This window comes from Armigeres subalbatus, chromosome 2 (assembly GCF_024139115.2).
Source record: "Armigeres subalbatus isolate Guangzhou_Male chromosome 2, GZ_Asu_2, whole genome shotgun sequence".
NCBI classification, from domain to species: Eukaryota; Metazoa; Arthropoda; class Insecta; order Diptera; family Culicidae; genus Armigeres; species Armigeres subalbatus.
This window is the reverse complement of record NC_085140.1, coordinates 329,151,199-329,172,136: the sequence shown is the minus strand read 5'-3', so window position 1 is coordinate 329,172,136 and position 20,938 is coordinate 329,151,199. Positions and strand designations below refer to the sequence as shown.

Sequence of the window (20,938 nt, the reverse complement as noted above, 5' to 3'; positions counted from 1 at the left end):
TACTTCGGCTATGGTAAAGCTTCCGATTGATATGGAAATCCCGGTGTAATTAATACTTTCACGGCAGCAGCAGGCAGAAGAAATTTCCTTTATATTCGGATGGGACCGACTCAGATGGAAGGAAACAACGTAGAAAAACACTTAATCACAAAATCCGCGGAAACGAATAGAAATTTTTGCACGCCGTCACTGGATGCCGATAATTTCGCCACGATCCCTGACAAATTCTCAAACGAAACTTGGAACTCCGTTTACGTTGGAAATAAAACTCTCACGCAAAATAATGTAAACAAATGAACTGTCAAATTTTTCGTAAATTTAATTGGGGGGCTTCCCAATGGTCAAATGACTGTAATAATTGTAATCGGTCACTCCCCAGGGGTACTAAGTGGTGCTCCGAAAAATGGCCACCACTCCGTCTATGTATTCGTCAATGGTGACACGTCGGTTCGTCGGTGATGTTGTCACATGTTTTCCACTGGAAATGGCTTCTTACAATCTTTAAGCAGCTGTTGAAAACGAATCCCACCCAAATAAGTCGCGAATTAAAAATCCGGGTATTCATAACCAAAATAATGCGGTGGAGGCACTGCAAGAGATGTGCTATTTAATCGAAAAAATCATATGCAAGCACCAGGCAAGCACCCACCGGATGGAAGCTCATCTCAAAGAAAACAAAATATTCTTCCAGTTTTCGACTATTTCAGCTTTCATAAATGGTTGGATTAACCAGAAAACGCGTAAATCGTACTCCCTCCGTATGCTGCCAATGCACTTTTTTGGCCAACGACACTTTTTTCGTGGCTCTTGTGACGACCACCAGATGTCGAAATGGTCGATGAGCTTTACTCAAATTCGCCTATAGGCGAATTCGAGAAGGATCCAGTGGTAGAGTGCGCTGCGAGAGTTTGGAAGAAAAGTCGTCAGAAGCGATTATTTACATTCAAAATCAAATTTTCTCCATAAAATTTACATCACTTTTTGGTATATGGTCACATGTTTTCCACTGGCAATGGCTTCTCACAGTCCTTAAGCAGCTGTTGAAGACGAATCCCACCCAAATAAGCCGCGAATTAAAAATCCGGGAATTCATAACCAAGATAGTGCGGTGGAGGCACTGCAAGAGATGTGCTGTTTAATCGGAAAAATCATATGCAAGCACCCACCGGATGGAAGCTCATCCCAAAGAAAACAAAGTTTTCTTCCAATTTGCGACTGTTTCAGCTTTCATAAATGGTTGGATTAACTAGAAAACGCGAAAATCGTACTCCCTCCGTATGCTGCTAATGCACTTTTTGGCCAACGACACTTTTTTTCGTGGTTCTTGTAACGACCACCAGATGTCGAAATGATAGATGTTCTTTACTCAAATTCGCCTATTTATTATTCCTTACTTTAAAAAAAGAAAATGTAAATGTTCCTGATACATTTCGGAAACTAATCTGATTGCGCTACTGAATGGTTCGCCGTGGCTTCTGCTCTGAAGTACATGCAGAAAAAAACTGTATGGGTGAAGATCAGATAATTGACTGCAACGTATGAGGGAATGGGCCAAATTGTTCAAAAGTATACGGCGTTTGTTGGCTTTTTGACACATCTAGAATCACATTTCTCAGCACCTCTGACCTCTCGACAGTTGGTCAGTGGTGGAAATCTGCGAACCTTACTCACAAAACAAGAAGTAGGCAATGCAAAAGACTCGCGAACATTTGTTTTGCCTTTTTCTTGCCTACCTACTACTCCCAGAGAAAACAAAAAAACGAACCCCGAAAAATGTTCGTGAAGCTTCGCGAGTCATTCGGGTTAATTCGCTAAAAGTCATAAAACAACCTTGGAACCTATTTTTCACTGATGTTCGAGCAAGAACACAATAAGGGACCGACTGTTTACTTCGATGACATTTACTTCCAGGGTGCAGCAGCCGTAAAAAGTGTAGACAACAACCTTCCGTGCACCATGTTTACGGTGCTCGTCACTGAGTGGCGATACCGGCGTTTCTATCTGTGTTGTTAAGCCTGCTACTCTATGTTCTGAGATTTTCACAATTTTCACCATGTGCTCATGGAAGAATGGTAGTTGGAAATCGATAAAATGTATGGGAAAATCAAGTATTTTGCAAATTAATGGAAAATGGTGGTGTTTAAGAAGAAAGTAGTGATAAGGAATGAACTATGAGGTAAAAAGATTATTTCCTGCACTTAGTTTGCACTGATAAGTAGTCTAATAGTGATGAAATTTCGATTTTACTACCATTGAAAAAACGCCATCTCTTGCATTAATCGTTTTGACTGGTACCTTATTGTTTATTGTTATTGTGTTTATGTCAAGTCAAATCTATCCATTGTGTTCGAAGAAATCACAAAAACTCGCGACCGTGTTTTTACTCCCGAACAAAATATAGCTCAGCTTTTTGTTTTTGCTCTGCCCGTACTCGCGAACAAAGCAAGCGCCAGAAAAATGCTGGCAGTAGGTTCGCGCGAGTGTGGCCTTTTTGGGTGGCCCAATTACACTCTTTTCTTACTCGTGAAGCGAGTATTTCCACCACTGCAGTTGGTACACGGTGCCATTGAGGAATTCGCAAATAGAAAATTACAACCCATGCTGATGATGCGCCCGGTAGAATCCATGCTAGAAAACACGGGTGTTCTATGCATTTCATCGGTACCACAAATTCGAGCGACGGTCACTGTCACTTTTCGATTTGACAGATGGTATAATCGATGGGTTGCTAAAATCATCTTTGGGACCTTTGAATAATTTCGATTTACATCGAAATAAAGTCGCTTTGGTTGCTTGGTTAATTTTCAGCAAATAAATTCCATTTATTCTATGTGAGACACCCCTTGGATCATCATCATCTTATGATGATGGAAACTAATCGTTTTTGTGTCAACGACACAAGCCAAACATCAAACTGTTTCCACCCCACCAAAAACTGATCTTGATTGTGGCGGCCATTAACGTTCGTAAAATTCTGGATAACAGCTGCCTTGCGCTACACATTAGTGCTCATCTGACGTCGATTGACAAGCGTTTGGCAACTAGAATGCGTTGCAGTTATCGAACGGCATTTGTTAACTGAAAAGTAAACATGTTGCAGTTATCGCACGGCTACTGTACTTTTAAATTTGTATTCTGTGAGGATTGTCCTTAAGCCCCCTACGCAATATAGCGGAACGGCAGGATTGATAGTTAGCCCATATATGTTCTGTCAAATGTTCCGTTGCCGTTCCGCTGAATTGTGTTTGGGGCTTTATTGTCCTTTCCCGACTATGGCGCTTTTTTTAAATACTCGCTCAGTTAATGAATGAAGCACAAGCGTATTTAACATCTTCATGATCTATTCATCAAGGTTTCATCCTCTGCCGTCTGCTTACAAACAATAAGATTTAATCTTCTTTGCTTTATACTTGTTCGCTGACACGTAGCTGGTGCTGTCGGTCTGGATGATGGGGCCCTGCATTGATGAGATCATATCGTTCTTTTCTTTTATGCATTCGGAACGCGACCGCGAGTACTGCGACCCCATAAATTCAACAAAAATGTTAATTAAAATAAAAATAAATATCCAGGTCACATTGAATCAAATCACAAATTCAACTCTTCATTCTATAGTTTATTAATTAGTTCTAAAATTCTTAATCTACAAATTTTCTTTACTTCACCGATACCGATGTCAAGCTCTATTTCTGGATTGTTGTTGATTCGTTCGGTCACACCAGTGAGAATCGCCTCGAATTTGGATGCTTCGCGAACACAGATCACGAACGGAAAGCCAAACTTCATCTTATACCTGAAAAGCAAACCGTTTTTACACATCATATGAGCGAAAACAATAAATTATCAAAGCTGGCTTACTCCTCATTCAGCGTTGTCATCCGTGCCTTATCTCCAGGTGTCAACTTATCCAGCCCGGCACTTGCTTGCTCCAAGCTTGACTCTTCTGTCAACTGATGGGTGTCCAATAGTTTTCCAGCTAGATCTGGATGCAACCGCAATATACGCAGCTTATTTTCAGTGCTCAACCTCTGCAGATAGTTTTCGAAAATTGAGATCATCGAATCGAAGCTCTTGAAAGGCAACATTGCGGAACAGAATATTGCCGCCTCGGGCCAACATTCAACAACATTATCAAATATTTTGTGAAAATCTGCCGGGGAAAGCTCGTTTAATTGCTCTAGAGACAGTTTCGAACGCCTAGTTAGAAGATAGTATCAAAAATAGTTATCTTGAATTATAAAAAGAATTGTTCATTTCACACAACTCACATCATAATGGGAAATTGCAATTATTAACAACGAATAACTTGTGTGTAGTTATTTACACAACTGGATCTGTAATCATTGAGCCAATCTCTTCTAGGCAAAGTTAAAAAATCTGTTATCACAAGTACCACAACGATTATTATCTTTCAGAACGATGTTCACCCACTTCCTTCCTAAACGTCTTACTGTGATTGACTGATACCCGCTGGCGGCGATCATAACAAGTGTACTCTCAAGTTACCGGTGATACTTCTTCATTTTGTTCTTTTCAACTCTCTGTTCCAGTTGGACTCCAGTTTCGCTGCTTAGAATTAGGTGACTACTTTTACCCACTCATCCATTTATTATTTTGAAGATTGGAAAACATTAGTTCAGTAAATCCGAGAGAGTAAATCAATTATAAAGATTCAGACAATAACTGATTTTCTTTTATTCTTACATTTGTTTTATTACATGCCTAAACAGGTAGAACGATGAAAGGCTCCAAATATTATCAGATGCATGCGCGTTTAAAGCTCAGTTTCCTATCAATGTACATTCAGCTCACTGTTGCGCTATACTACTACTACTACTACTACTACTACTGAAATTCCATAATTCTATACGACAAGTATGATTACTTATGATGCATTTCTCTTCTGAATGAAATAATAATTTTAAATTTGTAGATTGTTTTTATATTCCTTAATCGGAGGACGTTGGAGGATTAGTGCATCGGCCAAAAGAAGTAAGCATAAGTGAAAACGTGCGATTGCGAGCATTCTCGTTTTGTGTCTGTATGTTTTAGTATGTGGTATCAGTTTTCTTCACAAGTTGATTCACTTCTCTTTTTATAAGTGCCACACTGGATGCTGCTTACCGGTCGGTTGTGTGTAGATCAAGGTCGAAAATGTGCTTTGTCGGTCAATATGTCATCAATGTTGAAACAGTAGAGGACGTATGGTGTGAAAGAGATTATTCATTTTGACTTGTAATAGGAATCAATGCAATGAATTGATTTGTTCAGAGGTTTGAGTTTTGATTAAAATTTAAAAGTTAAGCAATTTATTTTCCTTTTATGATATACAGCAAGGTTTTTATAACAGGGTTTTCAATTAGCCTTGTGCGTGAAAGCGTAGGGGCCCTCCTTAGCCGTGCGGTAAGCCGCGCGGCTACAAAGCAAGACCATGCTGAGGGTGGCTGGGTTCGATTCCCGGTGCCGGTCTAGACAATTTTCGGATTGGAAATTATCTCGACTTCCCTGGGCATAAAAGTATCATCGTGCTAGCCTCATGATATACGAATGCAAAAATGGTAACCTGGCTAAGGAACCTCGCAGTTAAAAACTGTGGAAGTGCTTAATGAACACTAAGCTGCGAGGCGGCTCTGTCCCAGTGTGGGGATGTAATGCCAAGTAGAAGAAGAAGAAGAAGAGCGTGAAAGCGTAGGATCGCCAATTTGGTGGTGAAGAGTTTGATTCTCGGGCCGGCTAAGGATGCTTTCGGGTGGGGTTATTCTCGACTCCCTGAGCATAGTGTATCCATTTTCTATGCTACATAATTATCCAGTATTTTGCGCTTGGTAATGGCGGCCAAGTGAGTGCATTTCAAGAGGTAGAAAATATTGACTTATATTATTCAAGTAGGCTTCGATTTAATGAAAAATTGGGCATTCATCACCTCAGCCTTGAACCAATAATTTTGTTTCTGAAAAGTCAAAAATACTTTCTTCCTGGATTTTATTTATTGTTTTCTTCAATTCTGCCCCATAATGCTTAATATGCTTTTTAGAAGAACACAAAAACCATATGCACTATTTATTGTTAGGTATGATTTCGAATCGAAAATCGTAGGCAATCCAACGAATCACGTTGGAATGCTTATGTGTTGCTAAGAAAGAAGTTGGACAGAAGTTGAACTTGAAGCTTTTTGACTTATATGACTCGGGAAACCAAAAAATCTGAAAGAGCTTGACGGGTATAACATTTTTAACGATTTCCTTTCAACGAACTTGTATGGGCATGCGGAACGCAGACATTTAATCGAAGCTCTGATTTAAGTTTGCGGAAAACAGTTGGACAAAAATATATAACGACAAGCTATGTTGGTAGAAGGGAAGTACTTTTTAATCCCAAAACTAGCTTCGTTCTTCATGTGCGTTAAAAGAAAACCAAACCCGTTAAATTCTAATAAATGTTCAGCAAGCACTTCCAGGTAGGAGTTCTGAACTATTCGTTAAGTGCATCTACTACATATAAGTCAGCGCCAAAGTTGTAATGTCTCGCGAACTCGGCTCTGAATACATGCATAAATATTTCCTAACAAATTACCACACATACAAAACCTAGTACAACGAATATCTATCTTTAAGAGGAAGCACCTAAAAAGCTTGAAACTTGAGGTAGGAAGATCACAGAGAACAGACATAGATGCTCGAACAAAATTTTGTTAGAAACGTGTGTAAAGATTTAAATCGTACCTCAGCGCCGCCAACGCAGGCTGCCCGACATAAAAATTCAATCTCACTAAGTGATGGCGTTAGCATATACAACATAAACAATGTAGTGCTGCCACCTAGGAGCGAGCCTAGGAGCAATTCGGAATGAACACTAGCGCTAAAAAGTAAAACACGGCAAATTTTAACCATATTTATCGGCACACTAGCACCGCGCAACGGGGGCATAACGACATACTTCAAAATGACCAGTACAAACTTTTACACAAGCTCGCGAATGAAGATGAACGTCTGTTCTCTGTGGAAAGATTATGCCACCTACCACAGAGAACAGACATGGAGGCTCGAACAAAATTTCTTGCAAAACATGTGTAAACAAATACACCGAACCTCAACGCCATCGACGTCGACATTGCAACTCATAATCTCATTTTGACAACACGATGGCGCTGGTATGCTCTAGCATAATAGAGGTAATAAACTATAGAGGACGATTGTCGCTGCGGTTCCCTTTGTCAAAACGTACTGATTTTTCCTTCGTTGACGTTTAGTGCCCTATCTTCGCCAGCAAAAGATGTTTCGCCAGTGACGACAGCGACAATCTTCCTCTATAGTTTATTACCTCTATTTCTTGCATACATAACGACACTAGCGCACAGTGGCATTTTTTCATGACGCTAGCGCTGAATATGCACGGGATAACGGCGACATTCCAAAGTTATTTCAAAATGAACAGTGAAAAGTTATCACAACATGGCGAGTGCAGCTTCAACGTCTGTTCTCTGTGCACCTACTATCTACTGATACAATTATGTTTATATTCAGGTTCCATTAATGTGAAAATATTTGTTACAAAGAATACAAAACTCAAACTTAGTTTATTTTATTTTTCCCCAAATAATAACAATACTTCTCAATACAAGATCTAGAACGAACATAACCACAATCATCAATGTTTGGCTCAGGCACAATTGAAAATTTTGGCTTCAGTTTGACAACCAAATCGATTCTATTCGCACCGAGATTCGCACCACCCAGGTTTGCACTGATTACAGTCGGGATTCGCTGGTTGGAATTTTAATACTTATGGGTCACTTTTTAGTTGGGCCTTCGCTGGTTGGGCCATGGCCAAGGCCAACGTCAAAGCTGGAAAGCTTCTCCCAGAAGCTAGAAAGCTTCTCCCAGAAGCTGGAAAGCTTCTCCCAGAAGCTGGAAAGCTTCTCCCAGAAGCTGGAAAGCTTCTCCACAGAGAACAGACATCCCAAGTAACGTTTTAAGTTTTATTCCGCTCTAAGAATGGTTTTCAAGATCAATTTATAAGATCTAACAATAAAACCAAGTAATACACGGCAACCTTCTGATGACCACCCGCATAGAAAAAAACCATTTCGTCTAATGTACTGATTATAAACTCATTTTATTACACACCGTTAACATTTACGTTGTTGTTCATTTACATTAATACCATAATTGCTTTTCAGGATTATGATTATTCAGAGTATAAACTACATCATTTGCACAACAATACATATGGTTAAAGCAGGAACTTATTAGTTATTAGTTCCTGGTTAAAGTTCGTTGATGAATAATTGTATATAATCCGTCTATCAAAAGATGTTGACACTTTCCGTTCCGTGCACCGTGTAAAAAAAAACACAAGTGCAGTACAAAAATTAGTTCAAGTGCTGCAATTAAGATTTCATCCAAGTGGAAAGAATAATGGTAAGTTTAACTGATTTGCATTTGTTATTCTCTTGCTGATTATTTGTTGCTTGTTTTATTTTAAGGCTGGCTTGCAGGGCTTGTCACCAGCCCCCTAAATTTCCGGAAGACCAAAATTTCCGGTGAACTATGGTGCACAATTTTGCTTGGCACTCGGACGATTATCAGCCTTCCCTACAATGGGGAACGCTGTTGTGAGCCGCTTCTAACATGGAGAACAGACGTTCGATTAGATTTGGACCCCAGGAAAGAATCAACCCCCCCCCTTCCCTGTCAGCGTACGACCCTAGTTCCCACCGGAGTTGGTTACCCGATCTTCTCTAAGGTGGCTCGTACCCTGGCCAGCACCACGGGAATGTAGGGATAGGACAAGGGATAGGACGATGGGAGTTGCTGGGTGAGATGCTGAGGGCCACGAGATTGGGTCTATATTATTCCTTCAGGTGCGCGAAGTACCAATGTGCAATTAAAATTCCATCCAAATGGAATGAATAATGGTAAGTTTAACTGATTTGCATTTGTTATTCTCTTGCTGATTATTCGTTGCTTGTTTTATTTTAAGGCTGACTAGCAGGGCTTGTCACCAACCCCCTGAATTTCCGGAAGACCTAAATTTGCGGTGGACTATGGTGCACAATTTTGCTTGAAGATCCTCGCCGGCACTCGGACGATGATCAGCCTCCCCTAAAATAGAAAACAGACGCTGTTGTGAGCCGCTTCTAACATGGAGAACAGACGCTCGATTAGACTTGGACCCCAGGAAAGGATCAAACCTCCCTCCCTTCCCTGTCAGCGTACGACCCTAGTTCCCACCGGAGTTGGTTACCCGATCTTCCCTGTAGCACAGAGAACAGACATGGATGCTCGAACAAATTTTCGGTAAAAACGTGTGTAAAGATTTAAATCGCACCTCAGAGCCGCCAACGCAGGATGCCCGACATAAAAACTCAATCTCACTAAGTGATGGCGTTGGCATACACTACATAAACAATGTAGTGCTGCCACCTAGGAGCGAGCCTAGGAGCAATTCGAAATAAACACTAGCGCTAAAAAGTAAAACACGGCAAATTTTAACCATATTTATCAGCACACTAGCACCGCGCAACGGGGGCATAACGACATACTTCAAAATGACCAGTAAAAACTTTACACAAGCACGCGAATGAAGATGAACGTCTGTTCTCTGTGCCTATAGTGACTCGTACCACGGCCAGTTGCTGGGTAAGAGGCTGAGGGCCACGAGATACCCGCATAATCATGAACCATAAACGTAACATTTCTCAGATCATTCATGATTATAAATAACATTATCCCTACTGTTTTGATTGTTGTACTTACGTAAGATAAACTGACATCATCATAAATGGTCATCGCGTTACGGTATGCTGTTATTGGAAAAACGACCATAGGGGTAATAGGCGGTTAAGTATAATTACTATTTAAAAAAGCCCATTTTTCAGTACATTATTTTCGCTACATGGTATACGATGTGGTTCATGTACAATCCTTGTTTCAGAAGAAAACAATATGGTTTGTAATATTTGAACGATATTATGATACGAATACAAAATTTATGCACCGTACGTCTTATCTTTCACTGATTAGACGACAATTTGGTAATTTTTTGTCACTGTTGTAAGAAAAAAACACCATATATATAAATTTCATTACTATTTATTTTATATAAATAAAAAATCAATTAAATTGTATCAATAGAGGCCGACGTGTGGGGTGTGCAGTAAGCCAAGTTCGTGGATGCCCTCCGCATCCGTGAAGGGAGCTGCAAAAAAATGCGAAAACATCTCATTATAAATATGCCGAGGACTTTTTTGATAGGATTTTAACTTATGTGTTAATGGTCACATTGATGAATTCAAGACAAAATTTTCAAAACGACTTATCTGCTTTTGTAAACAAAGATTAAAACGACGATTTGACGAGTCTGGTAGCTCTCCCACGCAAACCAACACCATCAACAGGTAGCGGAAACCTTCACCTACCTATTGATGGTGTTAGTTTGCGTGGGAGAGCTATCAGATTCGTCAAATCGTCGTTTGAATCTTTGTTTACAAAAGCAGATAAGTCGTTTTGAAAATTTTGTCTTGAATTGTGGTATTCAATTGTATTTTAAATAGTATCCAGTATTTTGCGCTCGATAATGGCGGCCGAGTGAGTGCCTTTTTGACATTCAAGAGGTAGAAAATATTTACATTTTTCAATCAATGTAGGCCATGATTCGATGAAAAAACATTGGCACTCATCTGGTTTCTACTTACAAACAAACAAATGTCATAAATTTTCTCTTTCAAGCCTTTGTTGATTTTCTCAAGATTTTTAGTATTTTTTTCATTTTATTTCCTATGAATGTGAAAGCCATAAGAAATCATAGATTCTAAGATGATATGATCAATGATTTTTTAAAGAACGGAAATCTTTATGAGGCGATACCCTAATAGTATGTCTCACTAAAATCCTGTAAAACCAACTAGCCAGTTCCATTGCATTGCTATCACTGTTTTGCGTGCTCAACGTGTAAATCGACGCCTTTTGTATTCCCCATGCACCACAAATGCACAAAAATATTTCGTCACCACCTGTACCGCCAAACTTGTCTTCCATATTGTATGCATATTCATTGGCATTGTCACCACACTAAGGTTCAGTGTGTCTCACACAGTATGAGAAGTCTGCTAGAGGTGGCGGCATGTTGCTAGTGAGGTGTCTTTCGTCAGCCGAAGCTGTTAACTGTCCATCCGCAGCAGACACTTCCGCCGCCCTGGAAAAGGACATAGGAAGAGGAAGAGCACACGTGGCATCGGCTGTGATTAGGTTGTGCATGGAGAGTGAGTACAAAACACGTCGATGTATATTTTCTGCACGAAAAGCGGTGGGCAAACTGCTCAACAATCACTTCTTGAAGTATTGCTTGATTGCGGACTAAAGGAAAGACTAGTGCAAAGGGAGTTGGTTTTAGTTAATCCAAGGTAGTGAACTCAGCCTATCTCTATCTGATTATATAGCTTCACCTAGACTCCCTTTTTGCTTACAACAATGATCATATTCATCAAAGTTGATATCTTGTGGACATTCCTAAAAAATAAAATAAAATTATTACAAAAAAATGTATGTATTATCTACCAAAATTCTTGAATAACATAATGCTGCATAATGGAGAATGTTTGGCATTTGTTTGTTTATAGATACCGGATGAGTGCCAATGTTTTTCATTGAAACATGGCCTACATTGATTAAAAAGTGTAAATATTTTCTACCTCTTGAATGTCAAAAAGGCACTCACTCGGCCGCCATTATCGAGCGCAAAATACTGGATAGTGTACTTATAAATATACTTACTTATGAGCAGACATCAAACACAAATTTTGGAAATCGTAATACCGTCATGAAATTTTGTTCTTCGGAAATCCACTTCCACGAGAACTGAGAGAAGATATATAAGGACATAATTTTAGTAGCATATATTTTAAATTACTTATTTCTAAAACTTACCGTTGTGTTATTTGTCCAATAATGCTTGTTAACTTCGAAAAACGTAAAAAACAGTCTGGTTCGACCGAACCAGCACTCAACTCACTGAATAAAAACAAGACAGCCACACGGAAATAAATTGTCTGCGTTCTATAAAAGAAAAACACATACTATTCGCAGAACATTAATGCTTACCGTATTTTTATCATTGAAGGATATGATTCTTAATGTGAGTGTGGAATTGCCACGGAAAACAAATAGTTTTAGATGATACGTAATTATATCAAAGCTATATGGGAAGTTATTAGGGTATCAGTTATAAACCATTTACAGTTTTCTATCATTTTTCATGCAAGAATGAAAGATAAGAAATTGTAAAGACATAATAAATTTTGAAATTATTGCAACTGGTACCGTGATTAAAAAATTGTGTATAATTTTGATTAACGAATATTGTATAGTCACATTTTAAAACGACTATGAGGTGAATAATAACAGTATCGCTTATTTCATATGAATGATAACAAGAATACGACAGATCGTTTTCAATTATGCGGGTAGAGAGATAGAGGGCCGCGAAATAGACCCATTTTATTCCTTCAGGTGCGCGAAGTACCAATGTACGCTTTACCATCCATTTGTCGTGATTTCAATCTAATTTTTTAATATCTTATAAGTTTGATAAAATAAATATTCTGTAAGTTGATATCTCGGTTGATATAAATGATTATTAAAATGAAAGAAATTGAAAATAAATTCTGAAGCAATAATATAACGCAAGGGGTACCGTTGTACAAATTCTCCTGATATGCTCCGATTATAACTATGAAATAAGACTTATTGTTCGAATCTCGTAAAGCGGATGATATCTCAACATTATGTTGTATAATATGAGGAAAATTTTGTTCGAGAAAATGACCGATTTTTTATAGTAACATAACTTAACCGCCCTTTCCACATATTGTAAATTGGTGAAATACCATTTATCATACTGTTGAAACAATCTGGGGTAGTGTAGACGTATTGTTTTTTTTTAATTGCGTTTATTTGAAGGCTCAAGCGCCAGTAGGCATAACGGAGCCGCTTTTCTTTTGAAATATTTTTACAATTTCATAAACTTCATTTTAATTCTAGTGGTTAGTTGTTGGGGAGCCGAAAAACTCGCGGCTTGGTCGAGGTTAAGGAGTACATGATAGAAAAAAAAATAGGAAAGGATAGGGCCTAGGGCGTGCTATTGTGGAGTTTTCGCTCATGATTAACGTAGCATGGACATTGGACGAACTGAAAAGATACAATAAAACGTATTTTTCCGAGCGGAGGGGGGGGGGGGGTTTGCAAGGTTGACGTTTTCAAATAGCTGACAAGGGGATTAGACGAAGACATTGATACGTTTCAAAAACTTGTATATGAGAATCATGTAGGCCAGGTCAAGGTTACCCAGTACGTCTCTAATGTTTTCCTTGTCTGGTTTCCCTTGGGCCCGGAGGGAGATAGACGTATTGTTGCGATAGATTATTCGTACTGTTGTACAAGTACTGTTTGGAATGGTTTTGAATTATATAGGAGACAGTCATGTAACAGTCCAGAATTATGCGGGCACTATAAGAGTAAGATATTGCCAAGTGGCCCTCTCCAGATAACCACTATAAACCTATTATAAGAGCATTTAGAAACCCTTTTAAACCACCCGCAAAAAAGGGAATTTGGCTGTGGCAGCTGTCAAAATGTTGCATTAAAAAAAGAGAAACAAATCTTTGCAGAAAAATAATAACAAAATGGATTGTTGATGAAAATTATGATGATGACAACAAAATAATATTTTATTTCAGGTTGTTTTTTCGATTCAGTACCATTGAAAAGAAGTGCGCTTCCGATTTTATGGTCAAATGTTGTGAGAAAAATAAGGTTGAACACCACGCGCCGGTCATATAAATAACGTAGTTCAGGGAAATAAATCAAAAATATTGATTACCACAACATCTAGGATGTCCAGTGGACATTGTCCACCAAATCGATTAGTATTTTTGCCCAAACTATAAAACAATAAAATTTTTTATCGGAAAATGTATGATAAGCGGTGAAAATTTCGTTAAATCGTGCATTTCAGTGATATATTTCACTGACTGTGAAATGCTTTTCCGTTTTCAATATGGCCATCATTTGATCAGAAAAGTTTTGCTTTTATAAAACACCGTCATAAACTCTTCGCAATACAAAAATTCATTTGACCACATTATGACGTCTATTACCAAAAATTGTAGCTTTATTCGAGCGTTGAAAATTGGATTTATTACGCTCTTCATCACTACCATAGATCTGTTCATATGGTCAATAGGCATTTGACGTTTGAAGCATTTTTCAGCAGATTTATGGGAGGTTTATTGATAGCAATAAGAGCGCCAATAAAACTGAGCAGTCAGCTTCGTGATTGCTGTCATAAGTCCGCAATAAGAATTAGATAAATCCAAGAAGCATGGAAATTGTTACTTGGGATGAATACTCGAACAAAATTTCGTTAAAAACGTGTGTAAAGATTTAAATCGCACCTCAGCGCCGCCAACGCAGGCTGCCCGATAAACAATGTAGTGCTGCCACCTGGGAGCGAGCCTAGGAGCAATTCGGAATGAACACTAGCGCTAAAAAGTAAAACACGGCAAATTTGAACCTTATTCATCAGCACAAAAGATATTTTAGTTACTAGATAAAGATTGTCGCTGTCGTCGCTGTCCGGAACATCTTTTGCTGGCGATGATAGGGGATCTAAATGTCAATGAAGGAAAAATACATACAATTTGACAGTTTGATACCACACATGTTTCGGACAGCAGAACAAAGGGAACCGAAGCGACAATCTTTATCTAGTAACTAAAATATCTTTTATCAGCACACTAGCACCACAGACAAACAGACGTAACACAAGATAAAATACCATCGACCATGATTTCAACGATCAATTTGAGTTTGATTGATTACGCAATTCACAACTAGAGGCGCTAGTGTCGTAATCCTTCGGTTTTGACATTTCACTCCAGCGCCTTCTGGTGACGATGTCATACGAAACATCGTTTCGTGTAACATGCTCGCAAGATAATGGTATAGATAAGTTGAGCGATGGATTTTTCAGAAAAATGCTCAAGCTGTTACGTCTGTTTGTCTGTGCTAGCACCGCGCAACGGAGGCATAATCACATACTTCAAAATGACCAGTACAAACTTTTACACAACTACGCGAATGAAGATGAACGTCTGTTCTCTGTGGCTTCTCCCAGAAGTGAGTGAAATTTTCCTAACTTTTGTTTAGTTTCTTTTTAAAATTAAGTATATTTTACTAAAATCACAGAAAACAGACATGGATGCTCGAACAAAATTTCGTTAAAAACGTGTGTAAAGATTTTAATTGCACCTTAGCGCCGCCAACGCAGGCTGCCCGACATAAAAACTCAATTCCACTAAGTGATGGCGTTGGCATACACTTCATAAACAATGTAGTGCTGCCACCTAGGAGCGAGCCTAGGAGCAATTCGGAATGAACACTAGCGCTAAAAAGTAAAACACGGCAAATTTTAACCATATTTATCAGCACACTAGCACCGCGCAACGGGGGCATAACGACATACTTTAAAATGACCAGTACAAACTTTTACACAAGCACGCGAATGAAGATGAACGTCTGTTCTCTGTGCTTAAATTCTTAATTTTGGTTTCCCACCGAGGTTTCCACACTAAACCCCCAATTTGAATGAAAAGTACCTAATATTAGGTACTTTTTTCTAGCCGTGTAGGATAAGAGAGATGCAATCGACTCATACTAAATATAGCTCATTTTGAACAAATTTCAATCACAGAGAACAGATATGGATGCTCGAACAAAATTTCGTTAAAAACGTGTGTAAAGATTTAAATCGCACCTCAGCGCCGCCAACGCAGGCTGCCCGACATAAAAACTCAATTCCACTAAGTGATGGCGTTGGCATACACTTCATAAACAATGCAGTGCTGCCACCTAGGAGCGAGCCTGGGAGCAATTCGGAATGAACACTAGCGCTAAAAAGTAAAACACGGCAAATTTTAACCATATTTATCAGCACACTAGCACCGCGCAACGGGGGCATAACGACATACTTTAAAATGACCAGTACAAACTTTTACACAAGCACGCGAATGAAGATGAACGTCTGTTCTCTGTGTTTCAATTTTCTGGCGTCATTTTAAATATATCGACGGATTCAATGTAAGTGGAGTGTATAAAATAATTTATCATTCGACACGTTAATTCATACAAGGCAGTAAATTTACGAAATCTTTTTAATGAATTTTATAAAGAAAAACACAATGATAATTCGATGTGAAAAAATCGTAACGTGTACATTGAACACCGAGAGGAAATTTTCGAGTTTCAAGCAAAATATCTTGAAAATTGGATTCGATCGAGTCCGCAGCTCCCAGCTTCCAATCATTTATTTTATTTGTAAATTGGATGAGTATGGGAGCTAGGGATGAAATATGAATGAATGTGCAGATGTACATCTTTGGGGAGCTATCTTTCGGTACATAGTCTCAGGAAAGATGTATTTGTTGCACTACTTTTTTGGCTGTTAGGAAGATTTCCGTACTTCGGAAATTATACGCGCTCTATACGACCATGGACAAAGGAGGTTCACAACCATATAAATAGCAAAACTCTCTGTGGTCCTCTACAAATATTCCCAAGGAAGACCTACAGATCCTACACTGAGCAAAAAATCTATATATAGTTTATGTGTGAGCGATATAGATTTTTGCAATAGCTTAATTCTAATGCACTTTATGTGTGGGCCTTATGAAAAATGTATAAGTGATGACACATATAATTTATTCATGATTTCTGATGTGATTAATTATACTAGCTGATAAATTCAAATGGAATTGTTTAATAGATATTATGAAATATTTTACATACAAATGATTCAGTTTATGAGATGTTTTCAAATCATAGAAAAAAGATTTTAAAGAAAACACAAACAAACTTTTTATTCTACCTTAATTTATTACATCGTATTACAAAACTGATGAGGACATATGCAGTATTGAACATTTGTGGTTGTGGTCTATCAGCACTGATAACAGTATGCAACTTTAACTGCTGTTCCACAGAAAGAGTGCGAGAGTATACAAAGTACACAAAAATGCGAAAACTTACGTCGACCACAGCTAATAGTAACCGCACACTGGTCAATTTTCAGCGATGATCTGTACCGCTTCCTGCGACTCTGTCTAGTTGTTCACATTGTATTTTCATTCATGATGGATTTGGTCCTGCTGGTGAAGCCCTACTAGTGGGTCAATATTCTGATGTGCATGTTATACATCGTGGCGGAGCGAGCGCCCATGATTTATGGACATATATGTACACCCAGACAGATCACTACGCGTTGAATGCTCGCGAGATGAAGATCCTTTTCTTCCTGCTGATTGCAGTAACGATCCGGACGAGGAAAAACGGAAGTATCACTATATGAATAACGTCCAGTTGTATGCACATAAAGTTGACAAATCTCGGATTGTGGGGAAAATCATTAAGCTCTCTTTGTGGTTGAGTGGCATCCGTCTCGGGGCTGATTATTGACGTGTTGTTCATTATAGCGCTGCCCTTGCCAAAATCAAAGAGAATGTCACTTGTTTACGTTTTGAAAAAGGCCTCGAAGACGAAATGGAGAAAAACTAGCGGATTCAACTTGATAGTCACTTTCTATACGGTGTTTCGCCCGAGGTTTCGCCTCAATTTTTGCGGAATTGTCCTCGGACTAAACCTGCTCAACCTACGGTTCGGGAAGGTAGACATCGGCATCCAAACAGATGTACTATTTGAGCTAACTGTTCGGTGCCCTCCATTTTCTTTGCGTCGTGATTCCTAAAAGCCCCAGTATTACGAACCGATCATCCCGAGGAGATTTCTTGGTCCATTTAGCTTTTACGCCGCATCTAAATTCATAAAGAAAAGAACCATTCAACTGAAATATAAAAACAAATATAAATTAACAGACAAACCTTCACAAATCCAATTGCTCGATGCTCCGAATGATTCAGCACGCGTTTCGTCTCCATTTTTTCTTTTTCTGCTGACACTTCTCATGGATCGTATCAATATCAATCGCATGTTTGAACATTTTCAAATTTATGTGTGAGATGTTATGGTTTTTAACCATTAGTCTTCACATATATTTTTTAAGAAGGACGCAAGTGTTCGGGATAAGTTATGATTATTCAATGTATCTGTACTGTTTTGTAATTCATAAAGTGCTCATAGAATGTATACAGAAGGTTTTCTAGTTATTTTATGTGTCGTTCCACATGTAGAAAATTATTGATTTTTTTGTAGTGTAGTATTCGGGAACAGTGTGCCAATGAAAGATGAACGACGAGTTCGCATGCTGAAAGAATCATGTACGAACCAATCCTGCATATAGGTATTCGCATCAGATAGATCTGGGTGGTGCAAGATAACGAGAGACGCAGCGAGCCATGTGGATAGACAATATGCAAACAAACTTGGCGAGCATGCTGCGCAGCCGAGGATGAAGGAATGTGGCTGCGAACTAACTGTTGTGTCATCCAAATGTTGAATCAGAGTTATCTGTAGAAATATAATCTGAATAGATATAAAAAATAATGAAAATCGCTTCTCAAGCAGACCTTATTGGAGGTGATCCGGTCAAAAAGTTTTCCGGGTGGAAAAATTTCAAGACTTTCCATTTCCATTTAGTGAATTTGTGTTCACAGCAAGATATTCGCGTGCTTGAAAGGCCAATTTGTTGAAACCCCTCATAGTAAATATGTGGAAATGTTTATCTGCTGCCGTAATGTTCCAATAGGAATATGATGCCAGAAAACCATTCTCCGGATTCCTACAAATAAACGAAAGCTTCTGTATTGGCCTCGGAAATTGATCCTTAACACTCGACCACTTACCGTCAATTTGCAATCGTAAATTATTCCGATGAATGCAGCAGCAGGACCAGGAAGTGGCAATTTGAGGAGGTTCATTGGAGCTGCACAACAGAAAGACTGCAGAAACAAACTCTTTTTTGACAAAGTCGAGAATTATTCAATTTTAGGTAAAAACTAACGTCATCATCTAAAATTGTCGAATACCCAAAAGTCGGTAAAAATTAACGATTATTATCGTTAATTTTTATCGACATTTAAAGTAAACATCCATTACCTAATTTTAGGTAAAATAAAAACCTAATTTTAGGTAATCTCATCTAAGAGTGAAGAGGAAAAAAGTACACTAAGAAATTAAAGAAACCATCTATAGGATAAAATCTATACTATTTTAGTAATAATGAGATTTATCAAAAGATATTTTAGTTACTAGATAAAGATTGTCGCTGTCGTCGCTGTCCGGAACATCTTTTGCTGGCGAGGATAGGGGAGCTAAATGTCAAAGAAGGAAAATCCATACGATTTGACAGGTATGTACCACACATGTTTCGGACAGAAGAACAAAGGGAACAGTAGCGACAATCTTTATCTAGTAACTAAAATATCTTTTGATTTATCCATTGCTTAGTTTAAATTTTATACTATCATAGCATACAAATAAAACTAGTTAAGATTTGCGCGAAGGTATTTTCTCTAGTATATTCAGATTTGACAGTTCGTTTCCAGCATGTAAAATAAGTGCTCACTAAATTTAAATGTAAAACTTATTTTAAATTTAAAAATGCATGGCGATGATTGTAAACGCGCATTACTTGCGTGAAAGGTAAGTTGTGCCGAACAAATATTTCTCCTGTCCACGCTTCTTTTGCGTTCAGAATATAAGTTTGAAATATTGCTTTGTAGGCAATGCCGGAGAATCGATGATGTCGGTCAATCAAGCCGCCTCCGAATACCAGGATCGACGCACACGGATAAATGGTTCCTTGAAACTACCTGGACTACGAATAAAATAAGCAATGATGCCGCCGCAGGATTAATCATGATGCTACCGATGATGAAATTCAACCGCAACGCGACAGATAATTCCGTATTCTACGTAATTTTGAGCGAGCTTAGAAGCTCGCTTAGAACAGAAACCCAAACGGTATTTATGAGCCTGAGCCGTAATCTAGTTATAAGACGTGTTATAAAGTTATGTGAACGAGAAATAAAAACTAATATTATTTATCATATTATTATTTCCATTATTGAATAATCAAAACAACACATTTGTTGAATGCAGAATCCAGCAAAAAAAATCCAGCCAAATGAAGTTAAACTAGTGTTGATTAAAGTCAACTTATACATTACTCCCTATAAATCCAAGTTATACTAATGCGGTATAGTCCGCATCTAATCTAAGCCGGGGTCAACCAGGCGAATAGCCAGTTAGTATGACTTTTAACAAAAGATATTTTAGTTAACAAAAGATATTACTAGATAAAGATTGTCGCTGTCGTCGCTGTCCGGAACATCTTTTGCTGGCGAGGATAGGGGAGCTAAATGTCAAAGAAGGAAAATCCATACGATTTGACAGGTATGTACCACACATGTTTCGGACAGCAGAACAAAGGGAACAGTAGCGACAATCTTTATCTACACACTTAAATCCAGAATTGCTGCTCGGTAATATGTTTTACTGATTTCATCCGGTAAAATTAATTTTCAACCGAGACAACGGTAAATTTTGCAGATTTTACTGACTTCCGCAATATTTTTTGCCGATGTCTCAGTAGAGTAAAATAATATACTGAACTTCGGTAGAATAATTTACCGATCTACTCAGTTTTACGAAATTTTTCTATATCTGTCAATGAATTATACTGATCCCTCAGTAAAAATGATACGATATACCGAGTGTACGGTAAAATATGTACAAAACACTCGGTTTCCGAACAACTTCTGGGATACATGATGAGGCGGCATTTTTTTTTGGTTAGGCTCCTCGTTCATTTTTTCGAGTGCGAAAATTTGGAGTGAAATCAGTTCTGGTCACGATTTGTACTTGGATTCCTTTTAATAATATGCAATATGCATACAGGTAAGTGCATTATTACCATTTAAATTAAC

General features: G+C 38.4%; 1 protein-coding gene and 3 long non-coding RNA genes across 4 annotated transcripts; 1 reads left to right on the top strand and 3 right to left on the bottom strand.

Moving 5' to 3' along the window:
- Positions 1 to 3,595: 3,595 nt before the first annotated feature.
- LOC134216909 (2-oxo-4-hydroxy-4-carboxy-5-ureidoimidazoline decarboxylase-like) lies at positions 3,596 to 4,804 on the bottom strand. Its single transcript, XM_062695679.1, has 3 exons — positions 4,269 to 4,804; positions 3,859 to 4,197; positions 3,596 to 3,793 (listed from the first exon to the last, which is right to left on the bottom strand). Exons 1-3 carry the CDS (start codon positions 4,271 to 4,273, stop codon positions 3,610 to 3,612), a joined length of 528 nt encoding a protein of 175 aa, XP_062551663.1. The 5' UTR covers positions 4,274 to 4,804; the 3' UTR covers positions 3,596 to 3,609.
- On the top strand, positions 4,742 to 5,677 carry LOC134216910 (uncharacterized). The gene is made up of 3 exons (XR_009980872.1): positions 4,742 to 4,875; positions 4,934 to 5,041; positions 5,103 to 5,677. It is a non-coding gene; the product is annotated as an uncharacterized LOC134216910 (long non-coding RNA).
- A 5,247-nt stretch (positions 5,678 to 10,924) lies between these two features.
- On the bottom strand, positions 10,925 to 12,001 carry LOC134216908 (uncharacterized). The gene is made up of 3 exons (XR_009980870.1): positions 11,928 to 12,001; positions 11,775 to 11,858; positions 10,925 to 11,510 (listed from the first exon to the last, which is right to left on the bottom strand). It is a non-coding gene; the product is annotated as an uncharacterized LOC134216908 (long non-coding RNA).
- Positions 12,002 to 16,925: 4,924 nt separating this feature from the next.
- On the bottom strand, positions 16,926 to 19,052 carry LOC134216907 (uncharacterized). Its single transcript, XR_009980869.1, has 4 exons — positions 18,854 to 19,052; positions 18,578 to 18,789; positions 17,933 to 18,518; positions 16,926 to 17,866 (listed from the first exon to the last, which is right to left on the bottom strand). It is a non-coding gene; the product is annotated as an uncharacterized LOC134216907 (long non-coding RNA).
- Positions 19,053 to 20,938: the final 1,886 nt, after the last annotated feature.

Coding starts and splice junctions, on each gene's coding strand:
- LOC134216909 (XM_062695679.1), bottom strand. Junction 3,794..3,858: donor ATGACAACGCTGAATGAGGA/GTAAGCCAGCTT, acceptor TTTGCTTTTCAG/GTATAAGATGAAGTTTGGCT.